The sequence below is a fragment of the Oscarella lobularis genome, chromosome 5, assembly GCF_947507565.1.
Source record: "Oscarella lobularis chromosome 5, ooOscLobu1.1, whole genome shotgun sequence".
In the NCBI taxonomy this organism is placed as follows: domain Eukaryota; kingdom Metazoa; phylum Porifera; class Homoscleromorpha; order Homosclerophorida; family Oscarellidae; genus Oscarella; species Oscarella lobularis.
In genome coordinates this window covers 1,014,048-1,036,018 of record NC_089179.1, presented here as the reverse complement: position 1 = coordinate 1,036,018, position 21,971 = coordinate 1,014,048, and the positions used below count along the sequence as shown (strand labels likewise).

Genomic DNA, 21,971 nt, shown 5'->3' with positions numbered 1-21,971 from the left:
CTGCCGGAATATATACACCGCTTGCCGGCGGAGTACGTACACGCCTGCCGGAATATATACACCGCTTGCCGGCGGAGTACGTACACGCCTGCCGGTATATATACACCGCCTGCCGGCGGTGTACGTACACCGCCTGCCGGAATATATGCACCGCTTGCCGGAATATATACACCGCCTGCCGGCGGAGTATGTATACACCTGCCGGAATATATACACCGCCTGCCGGAATATATACACCGCTTGCCGTAATATATACACCGCTTGCCGGAATATATACACCGCCTGCCGGAATATATACACCGCCTGCCGGCAAAGTACGTACACTGCCTTCCGGAATATATACACCGCTTGCCGGAATATATACACCGCCTGCCCGCGGAGTATGTACACCGCTTCCGTAATATATACACTGCCTGTCGGCAAAGTACGTACACTGCCTTCCGGAATATATACACCGTTGTAGCCGATGTAGTCGTTGTAGCCGTTGTAGTCGTTGTAGTCATTGTAGCCGTTGCAGTCATTGTAGTCATTGTAGCCGTTGTAGTCGTTGTAGTCGTTGTAGCCGTTGTAGTCGTTGTAGCCGTTGTAGTCGTTGTAGCCGTTGTAGTCGTTGTAGCCGTTGTAGTCGTTGTAGCCGTTGTAGTCGTTGTAGTCGTTGTAGTCATTGTAGCCGTTGCAGTCATTGTAGTCATTGTAGTCATTGTAGTCGTTGTAGCCGTTGTAGCCGTTGTAGCCGTTGTAGTCGTTGTAGCCGTTGTAGTCGTTGTAGCCGTTGTAGTCGTTGTAGCCGTTGTAGTCGTTGTAGCCGTTGTAGTCGTTGTAGTCGTTGTAGCCGTTGCAGTCGTTGTAGTCATTGTAGTCATTGTAGTCGTTGTAGCCGTTGTAGTCGTTGTAGCCGTTGTAGTCGTTGTAGCCGTTGTAGTCGTTGTAGCCGTTGTAGTCGTTGTAGCCGTTGTAGTCGTTGTAGTCGTTGTAGTCATTGTAACCGTTGCAGTCATTGTAGTCATTGTAGTCATTGTAGTCGTTGTAGTCGTTGTAGTCGTTGTAGCCGTTGTAGCCGTTGTAGCCGTTGTAGTCGTTGTAGCCGTTGTAGTCGTTGTAGCCGTTGTAGCCGTTGTAGTCGTTGTAGTCGTTGTAGCCGTTGCAGTCATTGTAGTCATTGCAGTCATTGTAGTCGTTGTAGCCGTTGCAGTCGTTGTAGTCGTTGTAGCCGTTGTAGTCGTTGTAGCCGTTGTAGTCGTTGTAGCCGTTGTAGTCGTTGTAGCCGTTGTAGTCGTTGTAGCCGTTGTAGCCGTTGTAGCCGTTGTAGCCGTTGTAGTCGTTGTAGTCGTTGTAGTCATTGTAGCCGTGTCAGTCATTGTAGTCATTGTAGTCATTGTAGTCGTTGTAGCCGTTGTAGTCGTTGTAGCCGTTGTAGCCGTTGTAGTCGTTGTAGCCGTTGTAGTCGTTGTAGCCGTTGTAGTCGTTGTAGCCGTTGTAGTCGTTGTAGCCGTTGTAGTCATTGTAGTCGTTGTAGTCATTGTAGCCGTTGCAGTCATTGTAGTCATTGTAGTCATTGTAGTCGTTGTAGCCGTTGTAGTCGTTGTAGCCGTTGTAGCCGTTGTAGTCGTTGTAGCCGTTGTAGTCGTTGTAGCCGTTGTAGTCGTTGTAGTCGTTGTAGTCATTGTAGCCGTTGCAGTCATTGTAGTCATTGTAGTCATTGTAGTCGTTGTAGCCGTTGTAGTCGTTGTAGCCGTTGTAGTCGTTGTAGCCGTTGTAGTCGTTGTAGCCGTTGTAGTCGTTGTAGCCGTTGTAGCCGTTGTAGCCGTTGTAGCCGTTGTAGTCGTTGTAGTCGTTGTAGTCATTGTAGCCGTGTCAGTCATTGTAGTCATTGTAGTCATTGTAGTCGTTGTAGCCGTTGTAGTCGTTGTAGCCGTTGTAGCCGTTGTAGTCGTTGTAGCCGTTGTAGTCGTTGTAGCCGTTGTAGTCGTTGTAGCCGTTGTAGTCGTTGTAGCCGTTGTAGTCATTGTAGTCGTTGTAGTCATTGTAGCCGTTGCAGTCATTGTAGTCATTGTAGTCATTGTAGTCGTTGTAGCCGTTGTAGTCGTTGTAGCCGTTGTAGTCGTTGTAGCCGTTGTAGTTGTTGTAGCCGTTGTAGTCGTTGTAGCCGTTGTAGCCGTTGTAGCCGTTGTAGTCGTTGTAGCCGTTGTAGTCGTTGTAGTCGTTATAGTCATTGTAGCCGTTGCAGTCATTGTAGTCATTGTAGTCATTGTAGTCGTTGTAGCCGTTGTAGTCGTTGTAGCCGTTGTAGCCGTTGTAGTCGTTGTAGCCGTTGTAGTCGTTGCAGTCATTGTAGTCATTGTAGTCATTGTAGTCGTTGTAGCCGTTGTAGTCGTTGTAGCCGTTGTAGTCGTTGTAGCCGTTGTAGCCGTTGTAGTCGTTGTAGCCGTTGTAGTCGTTGTAGTCGTTGTAGCCGTTGTAGTCGTTGTAGTCGTTGTAGTCATTGTAGCCGTTGCAGTCATTGTAGTCATTGTAGCCGTTGTAGTCGTTGTAGTCATTGTAGCCGTTGCAGTCATTGTAGTCATTGTAGTCATTGTAGCCGTTGTAGTCGTTGTAGTCATTGTAGCCGTTGTGGTAGTTGTTGTAGTTGTAGCCGTTGTAGTTTCTTGCCAGAATATATACACCGCCTGCCGGAATATATACACCGCCTGCCGGCGGAGTACGTACACGCCTGCCGGAATATATACACCGCTTGCCGGAATATATACACTGTTTGCCGGAATATATACACCGCCTGCCGGCGGAGAACGTACACGCCTGCCAGCGGAGTACGTACACCGCTTGCCGGAATATATACACCGCCCCCCGGCGGAGTACATGCTTGCCGGTATATTTACACCGCTTGCCGGAATATATACACCGCCTGCCGGAATATATACACCGCTTGCCGGCGGTGTACGTACACGCCTGCCGGTATATATACACCGCTTGCCGGCGGAGTACGTACACCGCCTGCCGGAATATATACACCGCTTGCCGGCGGAGTACGTACACCGCCTGCCGGAATATATACACCGCCTGCAGTCATTGTAGTCGTTGTAGCCATTGTAGCCGTTGTAGTCGTTGTAGCCGTTGTAGTCGTTGTAGCCGTTGTAGTCGTTGTAGCCGTTGTAGCCGTTGTAGCCGTTGTAGTCGTTGTAGTCGTTGTAGTCATTGTAGCCGTTGCAGTCATTGTAGTCGTTGTAGCCGCCTGCCGGAATATATACACCGCTTGCCGGAATATATACACCGCCTGCCGTAATATATACACCGCCTGCCGGAATATATACACCGCTTGCCGGCGGTGTACGTACACGCCTGCCGGTATATATACACCGCTTGCCGGCGGAGTACGTACACCGCCTGCCGGAATATATACACCGCCTGCCGGAATATATACACCGCCTGCCGGAATATATACACCGCTTGCCGGCGGAGTACGTACACGCCTGCCGGAATATATACACCGCCTGCCGGCGGTGTACGTACACGCCTGCCGGAATATATACACCGCCTGCCGGAATATATACACCGCCTGCCGGAATATATACACCGCTTGCCGGAATATATACACCGCTTGCCGGAATATATACACCGCCTGCCGGAATATATACACCGCCAGCCGGCGGAGTACGTACACCACTTACCGGAATATATACACCGCCTGCCGGCGGAGTGCGTACACCCCTTGCCGGAATATATACACCTCTTTGCTGGAATATATACACGGCCAGCCGGCGGAGTACGTACACCACTTGTCGGAATATATACATCGCCTACCGGCGGAGTACGTACACCTCTTGCCGGAATATATACACATCTCCCCGGAATATATACATCGCCTTCCTGCGGAGTACGTGCACCTCTTGCCTGAATATATACATCGCCTGCCGGAATATATACACCGCCTGCCGGCTGAGTACGTACACCACTTGCCGGAATATATACATCGCCTGCCTGCGGAGTACGTACACAACTTGCCGGAATATGTACATCGCCTGCCGGCGTAGTACGTACACCGCTTGCCGGAATATATACACCGCCTGCCGGCGGAGTACGTACACCACTTGACGGAATATGTACATCGCCTGCCGGCTGAGTATACGTACACCACTTGCAGGAATATATACATCGCCTGCCGGCTGAGTATACGTGCACCACTTGCCGGAATATATACATCGCCTGCCGGCGGAGTACGTACACCACTTGCCGGAATATATACACCGCCTACTGGCGGAGTATACGTACACCACTTGCCGGAATATATACATCGCCTGCCGGCGGAGTATACGTACACCACTTGCCGGAGTATATACATCGCCTGCCGGCGGAGTATACGTACACCACTTGCCGGAGTATATACATCGCCTGCCGGCTGAGTATACGTACACCACCTGCCGGAATATATACACCGCCACCCGGCGGAGTATACGTACACCACTTGCCGGAATATATACATCGCCTGCCGGCGGAGTACGTGCACCGCCTGCCGGAATATGTACACCGCTCTCCAGAATATATACACCGCCTGCCGGCGGAGTACGTACAATGCCTTCCGGAATATATACACTGCTTGCCGGAATATACCCACCGCTTGCCGTAATATATACACCGCCTGCAGGCGGAGTACGTACACCGCTCTCCGTAATATATACACCGCTTGCCGGAATATATACACCGCCTGCCGGCGTAGTACGTAACCTGCCTTCCGGAATATATACTCGCTTGCTGTAATATATACACCGCCTGCTGGCAGAGTACGTACACGCCTGCAGGAATATATACACCGCCTCCCGGCGGAGTAGGTACACTGCCCTCCGGAATATATACACCGCTTGCCCGAATATATACACGGCCCTCCGGAATATATACACCGCCTGCCGGCGGAGTACGTACACTGCTATCCGGAATATATACTCGCTTGCCGGAATATATACACCGCCTGCCGGCGGAGTACGTACACGTTTTCCGGAATATATACACCGCCTGCCTCCGGAGTACGTACACCGCTTGCCGGATCATATACACCGCCTGCCGGCGGAGTACGTACACTGCCTTCCGGAATATATACACCGCTCGCCGGCGGAGTATGTACACGCCTGCCGGAATATATACACCGCCTGCCCGCGGAGTACGTACACCGCTTGCCGTAATATATACACCGCTTCCCGGAATATATACACCGCCTGCCGGCGGAGTACGTACACCACTCTCCGGAATATATACACCGCCTTCCGGCGGAGTACGTACACCACTTGTCGGAATATATACATCGCCTGCCGGCGGAGTACGTACACCGCTCTCCGTAATATATACACCGCTTGCCGGAATATATACACCGCCTGCCGGCGTAGTACGTAACCTGCCTTCCGGAATATATACTCGCTTGCCGGAATATATACACCGCCTGCCGGCGAAGTACGTACACGTCTTGCCGGAATATATACATCGCCTGCCGGCGGAGTACGTACACCTCTTGCCGGAATATATACACCTCTTGCCTGAATATATACATCGCCTGCCTGCCGAGTACGTACACCTCTTGCCGGAATATATACACCGCCAGCCGGCGGAGTACGTACACCACTTGCCGGAATATATCCACCGCCTGCCGTCGGAGTACGTAGACCACTTGCTCGAATATATACATCGCCTGCCGGCGGAGTACGTACACCGCTTGCCGGAATATATACATCGCCTGCCGGCGGAGTATACGTACACCCCTGCCCGGAATATATACATCACCTGCCGGCGGAGTACGTACGCCACTTGCCGGAAAATATACACCGCCTGCAGGCGGAGTACGTACACGTCTTGCCGGAATATATACATCGCCTGCCGGCGGAGTACGTACACCTCTTGCCGGAATATATACACCGCCTGCCGGCGGAGTACGTACACGTTTTGCCGGAATATATACATCGCCTACACCTCTTGCCGGAATATATACACCACTTGCCGGAATATATACATCGCCTGCCGGCGGGGTACGTACACCTCTTGCCGGAATATACACACCGCCTGCCGGCGGAGTACGTACAACACTTCCCGGAATATATACATCGCCTGCCTGCGGAGTACGTACACCTCTTGCCGGAATATATACATCGCCTGCTTGCGGAGTACGTACTCCACTTGCCGGAATATATACACCGCCTGCCGGCGGAGTACGTACTCCACTTGCCGGAGTATATACATCGCCTGCCGGCGGAGTACATACACCACTTGCCGGAATATATACACCTCTTGCCGGAATATATACATCGCCTGCCTGCGGAGTACGTACACCGCTTGCCGGAATATATACACCGCCTGCCGGCTGAGTATACGTACACCACCTGCCGGAATATATACACCGCCACCCGGCGGAGTACGTACACCTCTTGCCCGAATATATACATCGCCTGCCTGCGGAGTACGTACACCTCTTGCCGGAATATATACATCGCCTGCTTGCGGAGTACGTACACCGCTTGCCGGAATATATACACCGCCTGCCGGCGGAGTACGTACTCCACTTGCCGGAATATATACATCGCCTGCTTGCGGAGTACGTACACCGCTTGCCGGAATATATACACCGCCTGCCGGCGGAGTACGTACTCCACTTGCCGGAGTATATACATCGCCTGCCGGCGGAGTACATACACCACTTGCCGGAATATATACATCGCCTGCCTGCGGAGTACGTACATCGCTTGCCGGAATATATACACCGCCTTCCGGTGGAGTATACGTACACCACTTGGCGGAATATATACTCCGCCTACCGGCGGAGTACGTACACCCTTTGCCGGATTATATACACCTCTTGCCGGAATATATACACCGCCAGCCGGCGGAGTACGTACACCACTTGTCGGAATATATACATCGCCTACCGGCGGAGTACGTACACCTCTTGCCGGAATATATACACATCTCCCCGGAATATATACATCGCCTGCCGGCTGAGTATACGTACACCGCTTGCCGTAATATATACACCGCCTGCAGGCGGAGTACGTACACCGCTCTCCGTAATATATACACCGCCTGCCGGCGTAGTACGTAACCTGCCTTCCGGAATATATACTCGCTTTCTGTAATATATACACCGCCTGCTGGCAGAGTACGTACACGCCTGCAGGAATATATACACCGCCTCCCGGCGGAGTAGGTACACTGCCTTCCGGAATATATTTACCGCTTGCCCGAATATACACACCGCCTGCCGGCGGAGTACGTACACTGCTATCCGGAATATATACTCGCTTGCCGGAATATATACACCGCCTGCCGGCGGAGTACGTACACGTTTTCCGGAATATATACACCGCCTGCCTCCGGAGTACGTACACCGCTTGCCGGATCATATACACCGCCTGCCGGCGGAGTACGTACACTGCCTTCCGGAATATATACACCGCCTGCCCGCGGAGTACGTACACCGCTTGCCGGAATATATACACCGCCTTCCGGTGGAGTATACGTACACCACTTGGCGGAATATATACTCCGCCTACCGGCGGAGTACGTACACCCTTTGCCGGATTATATACACCTCTTGCCGGAATATATACACCGCCAGCCGGCGGAGTACGTACACCACTCACCGGAATATATACACCGCCTGCCGGCGGAGTGCGTACACCCCTTGCCGGAATATATACGCCTCTTTGCTGGAATATATACACCGCCAGCCGGCGGAGTACGTACACCACTTGTCGGAATATATACATCGCCTACCGGCGGAGTACGTACACCTCTTGCCGGAATATATACACATCTCCCCGGAATATATACATCGCCTGCCGGCTGAGTATACGTACACCGCTTGCCGTAATATATACACCGCCTGCAGGCGGAGTACGTACACCGCTCTCCGTAATATATACACCGCCTGCCGGCGTAGTACGTAACCTGCCTTCCGGAATATATACTCGCTTTCTGTAATATATACACCGCCTGCTGGCAGAGTACGTACACGCCTGCAGGAATATATACACCGCCTCCCGGCGGAGTAGGTACACTGCCTTCCGGAATATATACACCGCTTGCCCGAATATATACACCGCCTGCCGGCAGAGCACGTACACCACCTGCCGGAATATATACACCGCCTGCCGGCGGAGTACGTACACACCTTGCCGGAATATATACACCTCTTTTTGGAATATATACACCGCCAGCCGGCGGAGTACGTTCACCACTCTCCGGAATATATACACCGCCTTCCGGCGGAGTACGTACACCACTTGTCGGAATATATACATCGCCTGCCGGCGGAGTACGTACACCTCTTGCCGGAATATATACACCTTTTTCCGGAATATATACATCGCCTGCCGGCGGAGTACGTACACCACTTGCCGGAATATATGCACCGCCTGCCGGAATGTATACACCGCCTGCCGGCGGAGTACGTACACCACTTGCCGGAATATATACATCGCCTGCCGGCGGAGAACGTACACCACTTGCTGGAATATATGCACCGCCTGCCGGAATATATGCACCGCCTGCCTGTGGAGTACGTACACCTCTTGCCGGAATATATTCATCGCCTGCCGGCGGAGTACGTACACCACTTGCCGGAATATATGCACCGCCTGCCGTAATGTATACACCGCCTGCCGGCGGAGTACGTACACCACTTGCCGGAATATATACATCGCCTGCCGGCGGAGAACGTACACCACTTGCTGGAATATATGCACCGCCTGCCGGAATATATGCACCGCCTGCCTGTGGAGTACGTACACCTCTTGCCGGAATATATTCATCGCCTGCCGGCGGAGTACGTACACCACTTGCCGGAATATATACATCGCCCTCCGGCGGAGTACGTACACCACTTGCCGGAATATATACACCGCCTGCCGGCGGAGTACACCACTTGCCGGATTATATACACCGCCTGCAGGCGGAGTACGTACACCGCTTGCCGGAATATACACACCGCCTCCGGCGGAGTTCGTACACCACTTGCCGGAATATATACATCGCCTGCCGGCGGAGTACGTACACCGCTTGCCGGAATATATACATCGCCTGCCTGCGGAGTACGTACACCACTTGCCGGAATATGTACATCGCCTGCCGGCGTAGTACGTACACCGCTTGCCGGAATATATACACCGCCTGCCGGCGGAGTACGTACACCACTTGACGGAATATGTACTTCGCCTGCCGGCTGAGTATACGTACACCACTTGCAGGAATATATACATCGCCTGCCGGCTGAGTATACGTGCACCACTTGCCGGAATATATACATCGCCTGCCGGCGGAGTACGTACGACGAGGAGCAAAATTTTCGGGAGGAGTGTCTTGTATGAGCGTTTTATGGCGTGTTTTGATTGTCTACCTATTGCTTGTCTCGCTACGTCACCTATTGGGAAATGGCTCTGTTTGCATGGTGGAATAAGTGAGTGCACGTATTAGAATTCCTACTATGTCTATTTATTATTTTTTCTTGTAGGTCCTCATTTGCATTCTGTTGACGATATTCGAGCGCTGGATCGATTTCGGGAGCCTCCTCTTACCGGCTTGTTCTGCGATCTGCTCTGGTCGGATCCTTTTAATGAGGAAGTTTTATTATGGGAAACAAGTAGTAGGTTAGTTTCCCGTCTTTTGTTGCTCGGCAGCTACTGTATCTCGTCTCGTGTTTTATTTAGGCATCCCGTTGAGCTGTGCTCCTTTTTTGATACTAAACTGATTGTTGGTAATGTTCCAGCTGGCAAAGATTGGACGTGGTATGAAAGCGACGAGGATGTCATTCTAAAATCTTCGTACGTCTCAGTATGAGTATCTTTATTTGAATTTATGTTCTTTCTCGTAGAGTACGAGGAACGATTAACGTTTTTGACTTTGCCCTGACGTCTGACCTGATGAAAAATCAGCTTCCATCCATCTGCTTCTCCGCGTATGACGAGCCAAGCGCCTCAGGCTACAATATGGATCTTTTGGTACCATATGACGCAATCACATAAACCGACGTTTTCAGTAAGTATACTTGAGTATTTTCATTTTGGATTAGAATTAGCTATAACTATCTGTTCCAGTCAACACAAACTCATTTTACTCAGAACACACAATATGCAAGCAAGTCAGATCAAATAGCCCATTTCTCTATTATTCATCCTTACCTTTGGCATCAGTTTCTTCATCAGCTTCTTTATCGACGCCTTTCTCTTTATCAACTTCTTTATCAGCCTCTTTATCAGCCTCTTTATCATCCTTCTCCTCTTTATCTTCCTCAATCTTTTCTACGTGTCGTTGAGCCTCGGCCTCAACCTCGCCTTCTCCGGGGTATTTGCTTTCTTTATCACTGCCAGTCCAAAGTAAGACATCTGTTCGGAAGATCGACCATTCATGCAGTTAATCGACCACAAACAACGCTACCATCTTGATCTTTTCGGACGAGAGTGCAAAGGAACGCTCCTTCACGCGGATGCCTTCGGAGGTCAATTTTGCATCCCGGAAAAGACGTCTTTAGCCCCGTCATCAGTCTCTGCACCTCGTCTTCCTTAGATCTATGATCTCGGTTCGCATAGTTCTAAAAACGCTCCATTTCTACACTGTACGTACCCCTTGGCCTTTTCAATTCTAAATGTGTTTCCTCTGTAAGGACCGCTAGGCTTCGGGCGGCGATCCTTCTTCTGATTCTTCGGCTTTTTCTTTGTCTGGAAAGTACGAGCCATCTCGCGATCCCGGATGCTCAATTGGCGCTTCAAAGCATGGATACTATTGTCAAAGGCGTAAGAAGAATTTTCTTTATTCGTGCTACACACAGTCAAGCATTTGACGTCTAAGCTTTAGTCAATTTGCCATCATCACGGTAGGCACGAAACATGCAACAACAAAGTTCTAGCTACTCTTACTTCTAATTCTTATCCGTTTTCAAGAAATTTCTCGCCTCATCCGCAACAACTCCATCCTCAGGAAATTTCAACTTTCGTGGTGGCCCCTTCTTGTGCCCAGACCAAATCAATTCAACTATTATTATAAGCACAAAATATTCGTTGCTCTACGTCTCGTACTTAGTGCATTACCTTCTCCGTCTTCCTTAACCAAAGAGCACTCGAAGGAACCTCGGCGCGGTTTGTCCGGATTGATTTCAATTGAACATTCTGGAAACGCTTCCTCCAACTCAGAAGCCAATTTCTTGGCTTCTCTTTTGAATCTACTTCAGCTTACACTAAAATTGCATTCCTGAGTTCGTTTCATTGCAGCAGAAAGTTTCTTTACCAGTGCTCTATTCTGAAGGTGATCGGCTTCGAGAGTGACTCACTCTCGGAGTCTCGTCTTTCCTTCTTGCATTCTGACGAGCTTTCTTCAGCTGCCTTCACCTCGTTGGTTCTTTTTGAGCGCTTCGATCGGCCCATCGTCGTTGGTGCCGTTGGTGTGCTCGTGATCCAGGGTCCCGTCTCACGACTCACAACTGGGCGGAGTTTCCGTTGTTTGCAATGATGAAGCTCCGCGGCACTACAAGTAGCTGGAATCGATTCCTCTTTGCGCTCGTCGCTTTCGCTTTTGCGGCGTTTCTCCTTTGGAAAAACGGAGGCTCAGCTCCGCTAACGCGCCGCGAAAAAAGAGGCGACCCTTCGCCTTCTCCGACTCAATGGGCGGAATCCGATCGCGCCGCGTGCGAAGCGTGGACATTCCCATATGCATCAGCTCGCCCGCCGTACTTTTTGACCTCGGTCATCCTCCTTCGCATACATAAAAGAAGCAAGGCGAAATTGACGTCACGCGAACTACGACAATGGCTTTTCTATCAACGCTACATGGGCATTGAGCACGTGTACCTGTACGATGCCTATTTGTACGCGAACGAATCGCAGCGAGCGAACGTGAGCAAGTTCATTGACAACGGTTTTGTGACGTACGTTGATTGGCACGAGCACAATCCCTATACGATTCAAGGCACTCAAGTTGCCGCTTATCAACACTGCATCGATCATTACAAGACAGAGACCGAGTGGCAGGTTGCTATAGATATTGACGAGTATCCGTTTTCGCCTGTCGATCGAGATCCAGGATTCTTGTCGCGGTATGTGCGCAAGTTTGACGTCGAGCACGAGAAAGTGTCGGAGATTTGCATGCAGAATTATTTGTTTTTGGGCTGGCCGTTGTGGGAGCGCGAATTGTTGATTGATCGACTGTGGCGACGCACGCCAAAACGGTCGAATCAACTGGTTAAGCCGATCTATAGGACTGCGAATGTACAAGCTCAAGTTCATCACAATTATGCGTTGAAAGGAAGAAGCATGGATGCGCCTGATGCGGAGCTGAGGCTCAATCACTATTGGGGCGCTCGACTGCAGAACTGGGGTAAGGATACGCCCGAGGTTTTGAATATGACGATTGTGGATAAAGGTATGGAGTACATAGTACAAAAATTTAAAAAGTGTGCTAAATGGACACAATACTATATGAGCTGAACATTTTTTTGATATGAGCTGCAATTATTTTCTTGGAATCCTGTCTATTTGTCTATAATAATGGGCCTCGAACGTGTTTGCATGGGACTGTACATCACTTGTGGCGTGTTTCTTGCAGGCCTGAGCGAGCCTACGCCAGCAAACGCCATGCATCCCCATATGAACGCGTCGGGGCGTGGGTGAGTAGGTGAGCGGCATGTACGTACTACTAGATGTGACGAAATCACAACTCAAATTCCGTCTCGATTACTCTCGGACTACGTGTCAATGAGTCTCGATTAGTCTCACACCACGTCTCAATAAGTCTTTCCGTCTCAGTCGGTCTCAGTCGGTCTCAAACTACGTCTCATACGGGTCGTAAATACCTCGTTTAATTAATGTCCGGTTCCCGTTGTGCCGTGATTCTTCCGAGATGAGGCTCCGCGGCACTAAAATTTTTGTACTCGTCGCTTTCGCTTTTGCGGCGTTTCTTCTTTGGAAAAACGGAGGCTCAGCTCCGCCACGGATACTACTATCCGTGGCTCCGCTAACGCGCCGCGAAACAAGAGGCGACCCTTCGCCTTCTCCGACTCAATGGGTGGAATCCGATCGCGCCGCGTGCGAAGCGTGGACATTCCCATATGCGTCAGCTCGCCCGCCGTACTTTTTGACCTCGGTCATTCTCCTTCGCATGTTATAGGAGACAAGGCGAAGTTGACGTCACGCGAACTACGTCAATGGCTTGTCTATCAACGCTACATGGGCATTGAGCACGTGTACCTGTACGATGCCTATTTGTACGCGAACGAATCGCAACGAGCGAACGTGAGCAAGTTCATTGACAACGGTTTTGTGACGTACGTTGATTGGCACGAGCACAATCCCTATACGATTCAAGGCACTCAAGTTGCCGCTTATCAACACTGCATCGATCATTACAAGACAGAGACCGAGTGGCAGGTTGCTATAGATATTGACGAGTATCCGTTTTCGCCTGTCGATCGAGATCCAGGATTCTTGTCGCGGTATGTGCGCAAGTTTGACGCCGAGCAAGTGTCGGAGATTTGCATGCAGAATTATTTGTTTTTGGGCTGGCCGTTGTGGGAGCGCGAATTGTTGATTGATCGACTGTGGCGACGCACGCCAAAACGGTCGAATCAACTGGTTAAGCCGATCTATAGGACTGCAAATGTACGAGCTCAAGTTCATCACAACCATCCGTTGAAAGGAAGGAGCATGGATGCGCCTGATGCGGAGCTGAGGCTCAATCACTATTGGGGCGCTCGACTGCAGAACTGGGGTAAGGATACGCCCGAGGTTTTGAATATGACGATTGTGGATAAAGGTATGGAGTACATAGTAGAAAAATTTAAAAAGTGTTCTAAATGGACACAATACTATATGAGCTGAATGATCAAACGTGTTTGCGTGGGAGTGTACATCACTTGTGGCGTGTTTCTTGCAGGGGTGCAATGTGAAACAAATCAGCGAAGGGGGGGTAAATTTTTACGTCACACGTGAACAAAATAACAACACAGGAAAAGAGAAAAAGGTGCGTCAATACAAAGCGTTGTTCCTTTTCTTCTAAACCGTCTTCTTGAACTCTATTCTTTCTACTTTGACGTCGTCTCCCTGCAACTGATACACATACGTGACAACTGACGCCGATTGGATGTCCATCAAGACGAAAGACGGTACGAGAGAACTAGAGAAGAAGGAGCCACTACACCAGAACCAGAAAATGATTTCCACGTAGTAGCCACCTTTGCAGTGCATTGTAGGCTCCTGTTGCACTTCCGGGATTGATGTAGAACTTTCCCTCTCGGTCGAAAGCTTCAAACTGCAAAAGAGCGAATCAGCTCAGCGAGAAATCAATCAATCAATCAATCAATCAAGAGCAAATCGAAACCTTGTGAGTGTGACCGTAAATCAATATATCCACGTCAAGTTGTCGCTGTACCTAGAAAGACCACGCCCCCCGTTATAATTCTCATTGATTTTTGAGACGATCGCTGTTCTCACCAATCCCAAACTTTCGACGTCTCCCCACGGAACGATCTGATGACCGTGGCACAATCCGATGCGAAATTGTCCGACCGTAACGACTTTTTGTTCGGGCCACGAGGTGTTCTGCGCATCGACGGTTAAAAAGACGACGTTCGTCGCGCCTTTCGCGTGCTTACCTCGTCGAAATCGCCTCGCACTATGTGAACGTCGCTTGCTAGCGTTTTGAGATAGTCGAACGACTCCTTCGTGCACAGATTGCCCGTGCACAGGATGTGTTGGATCTTTCCCGGTACCTTTCGACAGAACGAGGCAATTTGCTAAGGATGGGCGAGTGGAAGGGAAATTCTTTACGAGTAATTTCTTGAATTTTGGCGGTAGGCTGTTCGATCGGTGAGGAATGTGAAGATCTCCAATTACTAATACCAACTAGATCAAAAACAAGGAACTGAATGCTTCGTTCGTCTCGAAAACGAGGCGTTTACTGACCACCATGATGAACGTGGGTTAACGCGCTCTAGCTTAGGTCACAAATGACGTAAGTTTTCATATCGACGCGTGCGCGAGGACTATTTCCCGTTTTGCCATGGAAAGAAATTGCCCTTCGCTGTCCGTCGACGCCGCTGTAGACGTGATTCGCCGCAGCGAAGCGTTTCCGGCAAAGGAAGTCGTCAAGGGTGAGGAATTCGCTTGGATTTCCGGCTGCCGAGCCGCGATCTCTCGCTTCTTAGACGACGAATCGATTAGCGTCGACTTCTTTCGCTTGATCGACGGCGAAGCGTGGGAGTTGATAGGTCGAAGCAAAAACGGCACGTTAGCTATTACGAATTACCGAGTCCTCTTGCTGTTCCGCTCGGAAATCGTCGTCAATGTGAGTTGGGATTGGGAAGTGGGAGGGAACAGGGCGGGGTGGCGAGGAGGTGAAATGTTGATCATGTGATTACTGTACTCAGTCATGACGTTTTAATTAATTAATTAATTAAATAATAAAGACTGTTTCCTCTTAGCTTCCTTTGGGTTTAATTGAGGCCGTTGCTTCCGTTGATCCTTATAGTCTCCTGCTGTCATGTAAACATGCCACTGGTGTGACGTAGGTCTTTTTTCTCTGTTCTTGTGAAAGATTGAGAGCGTGTACTTCTTGTTTATTTTTTTTTGCAGTATTCGTTTTGATAGCAGAGAGGCGGCTGATAGGTGGCTTCATCGTTTCAACTGCAAACTGAAATTGCCGAACGATCCAAAGGGTCTCTTTGCATTCAGGCACGCTGCTTTTGAACATGACGCAATGTCACTGCAAAGCCCGCACATTGTGAATGAAGACGTGGAAGGTATATACCCAAAATGCGAGTATATGTGCAAAGAATTAGGATTACCGTAGATCCCGTTATGATTCTTGAATTTGATCGAATGGATTTTGCGAGATCGAAAGTGTGGGCTCGATCAAATGTCAATCGGAATTATAGGTAACGCGGGGTAGCAACTATCGCGCTGAATGAACGAGAAAACGTCTCTGTCTAACTAGTATCTGTAAGAGCTATCCTGAAATAGTCATTCTTCCAGCCGGCATTGGGGACGGTGACGTAGCAAAAATAGCGACGTTTCGATCATCAGAGAGATTTCCAAGTGTCGTTTGGAGGTACGAAGACGGCTATTTAACTAATTGCCACGTCGTGTATTCATATATTTTTAGGAATAAACACAATGGGGCTGTACTTGCCCGGTCCAGTCAACCTCTCGTCGGCTTGCTTGGATGGCGCAATTCCACCGACGAGCATTTTATGTTGGCTCTGTTGGAGGCTTGCACGCGAGACAGGCGACGCTTGTTCAAAGAGAAAGGGTCTGGGAACGCTACCGGAGAATTGTCGCGGCAGCAGTTATTGGTCGTTGACGCGCGATCGTATCCGGCAGCGTTGGCGAATCGAGCCAAGGGAGGAGGGTGCGAGTCGAAAGGTTTTTGAAGAGAAAGGTTTCGTTTTTTTGATTGGTAATCGGTCTTTCTAGAGTATTACACCAATTGCGAAATTCAATTCATGAACTTGCCGAATATTCATTCCGTGAGAAAGAGTTTCAAAGCCGTGTGCGGTCTTTTGAATTCGTCAGTTGACAATGCGAGGTATAGAGGCGACATACATGTAGTAGCGTACACGCAGTCCTATCTCCCACCGTTCCGTGAACGTATATCTCTCAAACGTTTATTTTCCCTTCTCCAGTTTTCTTTCTGCCCTGGAATCGACGCTTTGGATGAACTACTTGTCTTTGTTGCTGGAGTCGGCCTGTCAGGTGGCAAACGTTCTCCAAAACGGTCGACCGGTCTTGGTTCACTGCAGTGACGGATGGGACCGCACGCCGCAGATCACATCGCTAGCTCAACTGATGCTCGATCCCTTTTACCGAACGCGAAAGGAAAGCTCAAATGCGTACAGTACAGTTCGTGTAAAAACGTATTTACATAGGGTTTTCAAATTTTGATTCAAAAAGAGTGGCTAGCCTATGGACATCGCTTTGGAACGCGATGCGGACACAGAATCGGGACAGAGAATCCCAGTCAGATATCACCCGTCTTTCTCCAGTGGCTAGATTGCGTGCATCAGCTCATGCTCCAGTATCCGTCCGACTTTGAATTCAGCGAAGCTCTTCTGGTAAGGAATAATCAAGAAATTCAAGGTCTCCTTTCAACTTGTTCAGGTCAAACTCGGTTTGCATGTGTACTCTTGTCTGTTTGGGGAGTTCCTCTGGGACAACGATCGAGAAAGAAAACGCGAGAGCACTCAGCCTCTTTCCAGTATTTGGACGTTTCTTGCTAAAAAACAATTTTACAATCCTTTCTATATGCGAAACGATTCGGCAAGTGCTAGTCCAACACATTGCTATGAGTCTGTTAATTGTATTTTCTCTTGTAGGCGATTTTAGTTGATCCTTGCGTTGGTAGACTACGCCTTTGGATTGACTTCTACCGAAACACGTACTGCGGATTTAATTGCCGACCAGCTAAAACTGTAAGTCAATTCGAGTCTTCGTCACTTGGCGACAGAAATGTTGGTCAACTGGTGCGAAGCAAAAGCGAAACGGACATGATGATGACGCATAGTGCGCGAGACGAATCAAAGCCCAAATTCCCAAATCCTTCAGCGGTCGCGCCGTCCGCTCCGCAGCTCACAGCGAGCATAGGGAGCGTTGTTTCCGTTGTAAAGTGGATTGGCGGCTATAGAAATGCCGTACGCGCTCCTAGCGTCCTTGAGGAACCGGCTGTCGCTCCCACGGCGCCGCCATATAATCCTGCACTGCATAGCTTTGGCGAATCGCTATCAACGACACCCAATGGTTCCCTTTTGCACCATTGTGATTATGACGGGCTCGTGCGCGTCGTCGATCCTCTGGTCTCGATTTTCTTCTCTAAGAGCAAGAATTTAGAACGTGAAAACGGACGTTTACGACGTGAAATCGAACGTCTGCAACGTGAAGTGAATGGGGTGAATGGAGGTTACTCACGCGCTTACGATGATCAAGACAGTGGGGTAAAATTGACCCGGTGCACCGCCGGCGCTATGTTAAAAATACTCGCATATCTAGAGTACTGAAAGTGAATCATCGCCAATTGATAGTTCCCCTTGGGAAGCCGTTGATAAAGACGAAGCAACGCCGACGCGTTGGGTGCCGGACCATGCGCAGACTCGATGTTCGGGTTGCCATGCTTACTTTTGGCTTGCAAAACGACGTCATCATTGCAGGTCAAAGAGCGAAAAAAAAACGGATTAAACGCTACGAATTTTAATTTTCTCTTTCATAGGTCGTGCGGAAAGTTGTTCTGCCACTATTGTTCGGACCATTATCACCCAGTTCCTTCCGAACAGCTTTATGAACCGGTTAGAGTCTGCAAAGTCTGCTATGACAAACTGGGAGGTTACCATGACGAGAGCGTCAAAAATGGCGTTGAGCATTAATGCTATTGGCTTTGTATTTTTTTCTATTTCTATATTGTATACGAAACCGCTCTCTTTGATGAAAAACTATGAAGGTCAACTGCAATAATACTATACGTACCGAGCTGACGTGTTTCCTTTCCTTGTAGATTAGGTACGCATTTTTAGATTGCATGGTTGTCACAACGTGCCGTGGAGTCAACAAGAACTTATTCTATTTTAAAGACCAATCGGGAGAAGAGCGAGTCTTTGTTGGTGAGATAATTATCACGACCACGAGACTGTCTATCTATTAGAATTACAGCTACTATATACGTCTAGTTCGATCGTTTTCTGATAACATATTTCCCGGCACGCAACTGCGATAGAAATATCCTTAGTTTCATTTGATCCATGTTTTTCTTAACAATTATCTTGAGAAAAACGCCCGCTAAAATTAAGTCCATTGAATGGGCAATTGAAAAGAAATTACCTCTGTCTGTCCAACTGAATGAACAATACAGCTAAAGAACGACAGAGACAATGACAATGTTTGTACAGTTAAGCGACGACGTACTTGATTTTCCCCGTCATATCTGATTCTAAAACGATCTGTTGCCCTCGTTGATAACTGCAAAGTGATTGGCGCATAAGAAATGCGTTAATTAACGTGTGCGTGTAATCATACACTTTGCGTTCGTAAATGAGTTTGTTCTCATCGATGCGCGCTTCAAAAACTGGATTATCGGATAGAACGTCACCTTCACACAGTCAAGCTAAGACAATTTTTAAACATTTTGAGATATAGTTTTCACTTGACAGCAACGTGGTTGCAGCTGAGATGACTGGGAGAGGTCGTTTTTGTGGAAAAGTTTTTCCCTGCATTAATTAAATGTTATATAATACAGAGTCCCTCTTTTTTGAATAAATGAAGGGACTCCTGTATGAATGTTTATCATTTCGTTTACTTTGTATATTGCTTTCAGATCATCTAGGATGTCTTCCTCATCAAGCAGCTGTCCAATCTCTAGAGATACTGTCAAGGAAAGAAAGGGCTTAGCACTCGTTAATTCGCTTTCAAGCTGCAAAGGAATGACGGATATCAGCTGATTTCTTTGGTCTCTTGTCTTGCACTGGTAAGGGATCATTGGGCCGTCGGCGCAATTTTCGTGTCACAACGGGCTTCACGTCCATCGAGTCTGCGCGGATGCGTTCAACAAAAAACAGTAGCAACGCGATCACGGTGGTCCACCTCCAGTGAGTTCTATTGTCTGGCGTTCAGTCTCCACCTTTTTCTTCTCTTCTAACAAGTCGTGAATCAAATTGTCCTTCATTTCAACTTTCTTGATCTGCAGCGAGAGGATAGCAAGAATCTTCCAAACACAAAGCCAAACCTCATATTCTCTTTTGACAGCTGACTTCTCATGAAGGTACTCGTGCTCGACGACACCTATCTACAGAGAATAACTATTGGTTATTTAGGCACGTTTACGGGCTTTACCTCGTAGTCCCTAAAGGCCTCTGAGTCGAATAACAGAAATCGTTAATTAAATTAACTACGCAACGTCACTATTCGATTTCTGACGTCACCTGCGCTCGCTAGCATCACGAGTTTCGATTCTCGCAATTTCTCCACTTTTTTCAGATATTCGACGTTCGTTCCTTCGTCGAGTTTTCTCAGCTGGTCTCTGTACGACTGGACGCTTTCCGATCGAGGTCTAATGGCACGTAGGAGCAGCGGAGTGAATGGACATTTCTCCCCGCCACTTTGACAAGACGCACCTCTCACCGTCACCCCTTCCTACGTCGGTTTCACTCGCCTCCTCCGTGTCTGCGTCGGAAAAGGGGTAAAAAGAACGGAGACCGGGACCGAGATCTTTCCTACCTTCGTCCGATTCCGATGAGCAATGTATTCCGTTGCGACCGACGATGCCTGGGTGATCTTTCTCGATGTCCATCGGCCGCTAGCAAAGAGCAAAGCAACACAGTAGCTCAGGAAGCGTTAGCGCACGTTGAACGCGAAGAGGCAATGGCGAAACGACTTCTCAGCGTCACGTCGCGCTGCATTGCGCTGCTACGGCAACGGCAACGACCGTTTAGTGATTCGCGCGGGCAAATTTTGGATGGAAAAGCAATAGCCAGGTGGCGAGCAAGTCGAAGATCAATCAATCGAACTTCCTGTGCTTAGTTCGATAAGGAAGAACTTGAAGAAGGAAATATCTGATCTAAAGTCAAAAACGGACTCGAAATTCGGGCCCTGCCTCGCAGTTATTCAGGTGACGTCAAATTTTTGTAAAATCAATACAGTCGCAATTCTATGGAGTCATTGACATGTGAAGGTTGGTCACAGAGAAGATTCGAACGTGTACGTTCGAAACAAGCTCAAAGCAGCTGCCGAAGTCAGGAACTAAAGATTGGCTCTGCTTTTCATTCATTCATTAATTCTACTTTGTGTTTGATACAGATTGGCATGGAAACGCGTTCTATTAAATTGCCAAATGCAGTGGGGGAGGCTGAAGTGGTGGACGCCATTGACGAACTGAACAGACGCAATGACGTGAATGGAATACTCTTGCAGGTACACAGTGTATATCATTGCATCAGACCGTGAACGCAATCGGATGCTAAACAGTTGCCATTGGATGTATTGCAAAGTGTAGACACTGATTATTGCATCAACAGGATTCATCCTCAGAAAGACGTTGATGGGTACAGTAGAATCATCATCATCATCACCTCTGTTAGTCTTCTCTACAAGCGTTGCTCTTCTCCTTTAGCCTGACAGCTGTCAACTCAGGCAGGCTAGCTCGTGGTGAAATGGGAGGAACGGTCATTCCTTGTACGCCTCGTGGTTGTTTGGAACTAATCGAGAGAACAGGTACAGATAATGCAGCAGTGTTATTTACTGAATACTATTGCTGTGACTATGTACTATCAACGGCAAACGCGTTTCTGTACTTTGTAGGTACTGATATTGCTGGCTCAAATGCTGTTGTCATTGGACGCAGCAAAATCGTGGGATCCCCTATGAGAGACTTGCTTCAGAACAGAAATGCCACGGTCACCGTGTGTCATTCCAAAACGAAAGACATGCAGGATATGGTCAGTGTAAGATCTTGTCTATCTAGCTCTTCTTCTTCATTTCTTCATTTAGGTTAGAAGAGCTGATATTATTGTTGTTGCGGCCAGACAGCCTCAGATGGTCAAAGTAAACAAAAAAATATCACGTCATGATGAAATTGCTAATATTCGTTTTAGGGAGACTGGCTGAAACCTGGAGCTATTGTAATCGACTGTGGCATTAACGACATAAAGGGTCAGAAAGGAGTACGTTGTAAAATCAAATGAATGTTTTCTCTAGATGCTACTAAGTCAAAGGGCTATCGTTTGGTTGGGGATGTTGATTATGAGAGCTGTAAGCCAGTTGCGTCTTGGATCACTCCAGTTCCAAAAGGTGAATATAGAAGAAATAGCTGAATTTGTTTATTTAATTAATTATTTAATTAAGGCGTTGGCCCCATGACAATTGCAATGCTACTTCAAAACACGTTGGAATGCGCAAAACGTCAGCTAGCCGACTGAATACCGTTTAATTCATAAGACTACCGATTGCCTGTCGCTAACAAAGCGTATCAAGTCAACATCT

General features: G+C 48.6%; 6 protein-coding genes, 1 long non-coding RNA gene and 1 pseudogene across 12 annotated transcripts; 5 read left to right on the top strand and 3 right to left on the bottom strand.

Moving 5' to 3' along the window:
• Positions 1-4,032: 4,032 nt before the first annotated feature.
• On the top strand, positions 4,033-10,428 carry LOC136186908 (serine/threonine-protein phosphatase 2B catalytic subunit 2-like). 4 transcript variants are annotated; one of them, XR_010669784.1, is made up of 5 exons: positions 4,033-9,427; positions 9,482-9,617; positions 9,678-9,791; positions 9,842-10,005; positions 10,065-10,428. XR_010669784.1 is itself a non-coding variant. In XM_065974390.1 (5 exons), exons 1-4 carry the CDS (start codon positions 9,346-9,348, stop codon positions 9,990-9,992), a joined length of 483 nt encoding a protein of 160 aa, XP_065830462.1. In that variant the 5' UTR covers positions 7,085-9,345; the 3' UTR covers positions 9,993-10,005; positions 10,065-10,236. The 4 variants fall into 4 exon arrangements, 2 of the variants coding, with proteins under 2 accessions (XP_065830462.1, XP_065830461.1); XM_065974390.1 differs by having other exon boundaries at positions 7,085-9,427; positions 10,065-10,236; XR_010669783.1 differs by having other exon boundaries at positions 9,842-10,428.
• Positions 10,016-10,716, bottom strand: LOC136186909 (uncharacterized). The gene is made up of 3 exons (XR_010669785.1): positions 10,591-10,716; positions 10,405-10,535; positions 10,016-10,352 (listed from the first exon to the last, which is right to left on the bottom strand). It is a non-coding gene; the product is annotated as an uncharacterized lncRNA (long non-coding RNA).
• A 576-nt stretch (positions 10,717-11,292) lies between these two features.
• On the top strand, positions 11,293-12,507 carry LOC136186907 (uncharacterized). Its single transcript, XM_065974388.1, has one exon. It carries the CDS (start codon positions 11,469-11,471, stop codon positions 12,444-12,446), a length of 978 nt encoding a protein of 325 aa, XP_065830460.1. The 5' UTR covers positions 11,293-11,468; the 3' UTR covers positions 12,447-12,507.
• A 334-nt stretch (positions 12,508-12,841) lies between these two features.
• Positions 12,842-14,355, top strand: LOC136187283 (uncharacterized; annotated as a pseudogene).
• On the bottom strand, positions 13,910-14,957 carry LOC136187287 (vacuolar protein sorting-associated protein 29). Its single transcript, XM_065974862.1, has 7 exons — positions 14,919-14,957; positions 14,784-14,858; positions 14,609-14,725; positions 14,448-14,555; positions 14,335-14,385; positions 14,189-14,265; positions 13,910-14,130 (listed from the first exon to the last, which is right to left on the bottom strand). The coding sequence occupies exons 1-7, from the start codon at positions 14,922-14,924 to the stop codon at positions 14,010-14,012; spliced, it is 555 nt and encodes a 184-aa protein (XP_065830934.1). The 5' UTR covers positions 14,925-14,957; the 3' UTR covers positions 13,910-14,009.
• Positions 14,948-18,758, top strand: LOC136187273 (myotubularin-related protein 4-like). Of its 3 annotated transcripts, XM_065974845.1 has the most exons (16): positions 14,948-14,967; positions 15,024-15,106; positions 15,161-15,300; positions 15,437-15,519; positions 15,588-15,754; positions 15,805-15,889; positions 15,949-16,062; positions 16,117-16,376; positions 16,428-16,539; positions 16,637-16,830; positions 16,881-17,065; positions 17,112-17,270; positions 17,327-17,941; positions 17,997-18,154; positions 18,214-18,441; positions 18,496-18,757. In XM_065974845.1, the coding sequence occupies exons 1-15, from the start codon at positions 14,963-14,965 to the stop codon at positions 18,365-18,367; spliced, it is 2,514 nt and encodes an 837-aa protein (XP_065830917.1). In that variant the 5' UTR covers positions 14,948-14,962; the 3' UTR covers positions 18,368-18,441; positions 18,496-18,757. The 3 variants fall into 3 exon arrangements, with proteins under 3 accessions (XP_065830917.1, XP_065830916.1, XP_065830918.1); XM_065974844.1 differs by lacking the exon at positions 14,948-14,967 and having other exon boundaries at positions 14,984-15,106; XM_065974846.1 differs by lacking the exons at positions 14,948-14,967; positions 15,024-15,106; positions 15,437-15,519 and having other exon boundaries at positions 15,177-15,300; positions 18,496-18,758.
• On the bottom strand, positions 18,540-20,336 carry LOC136187284 (sin3 histone deacetylase corepressor complex component SDS3-like). Its single transcript, XM_065974858.1, has 13 exons — positions 20,211-20,336; positions 20,108-20,156; positions 19,916-20,043; positions 19,827-19,846; positions 19,720-19,779; positions 19,578-19,674; positions 19,430-19,524; positions 19,294-19,353; positions 19,141-19,204; positions 19,014-19,086; positions 18,903-18,956; positions 18,819-18,849; positions 18,540-18,759 (listed from the first exon to the last, which is right to left on the bottom strand). Exons 1-13 carry the CDS (start codon positions 20,281-20,283, stop codon positions 18,664-18,666), a joined length of 900 nt encoding a protein of 299 aa, XP_065830930.1. The 5' UTR covers positions 20,284-20,336; the 3' UTR covers positions 18,540-18,663.
• LOC136187282 (C-1-tetrahydrofolate synthase, cytoplasmic-like) lies at positions 20,317-21,966 on the top strand. Its single transcript, XM_065974857.1, has 11 exons — positions 20,317-20,467; positions 20,514-20,601; positions 20,665-20,724; positions 20,790-20,903; positions 20,958-21,034; positions 21,103-21,203; positions 21,291-21,427; positions 21,480-21,533; positions 21,584-21,641; positions 21,687-21,779; positions 21,834-21,966. The coding sequence occupies exons 1-11, from the start codon at positions 20,355-20,357 to the stop codon at positions 21,905-21,907; spliced, it is 969 nt and encodes a 322-aa protein (XP_065830929.1). The 5' UTR covers positions 20,317-20,354; the 3' UTR covers positions 21,908-21,966.
• The last annotated feature ends 5 nt before the right edge of the window (positions 21,967-21,971 follow it).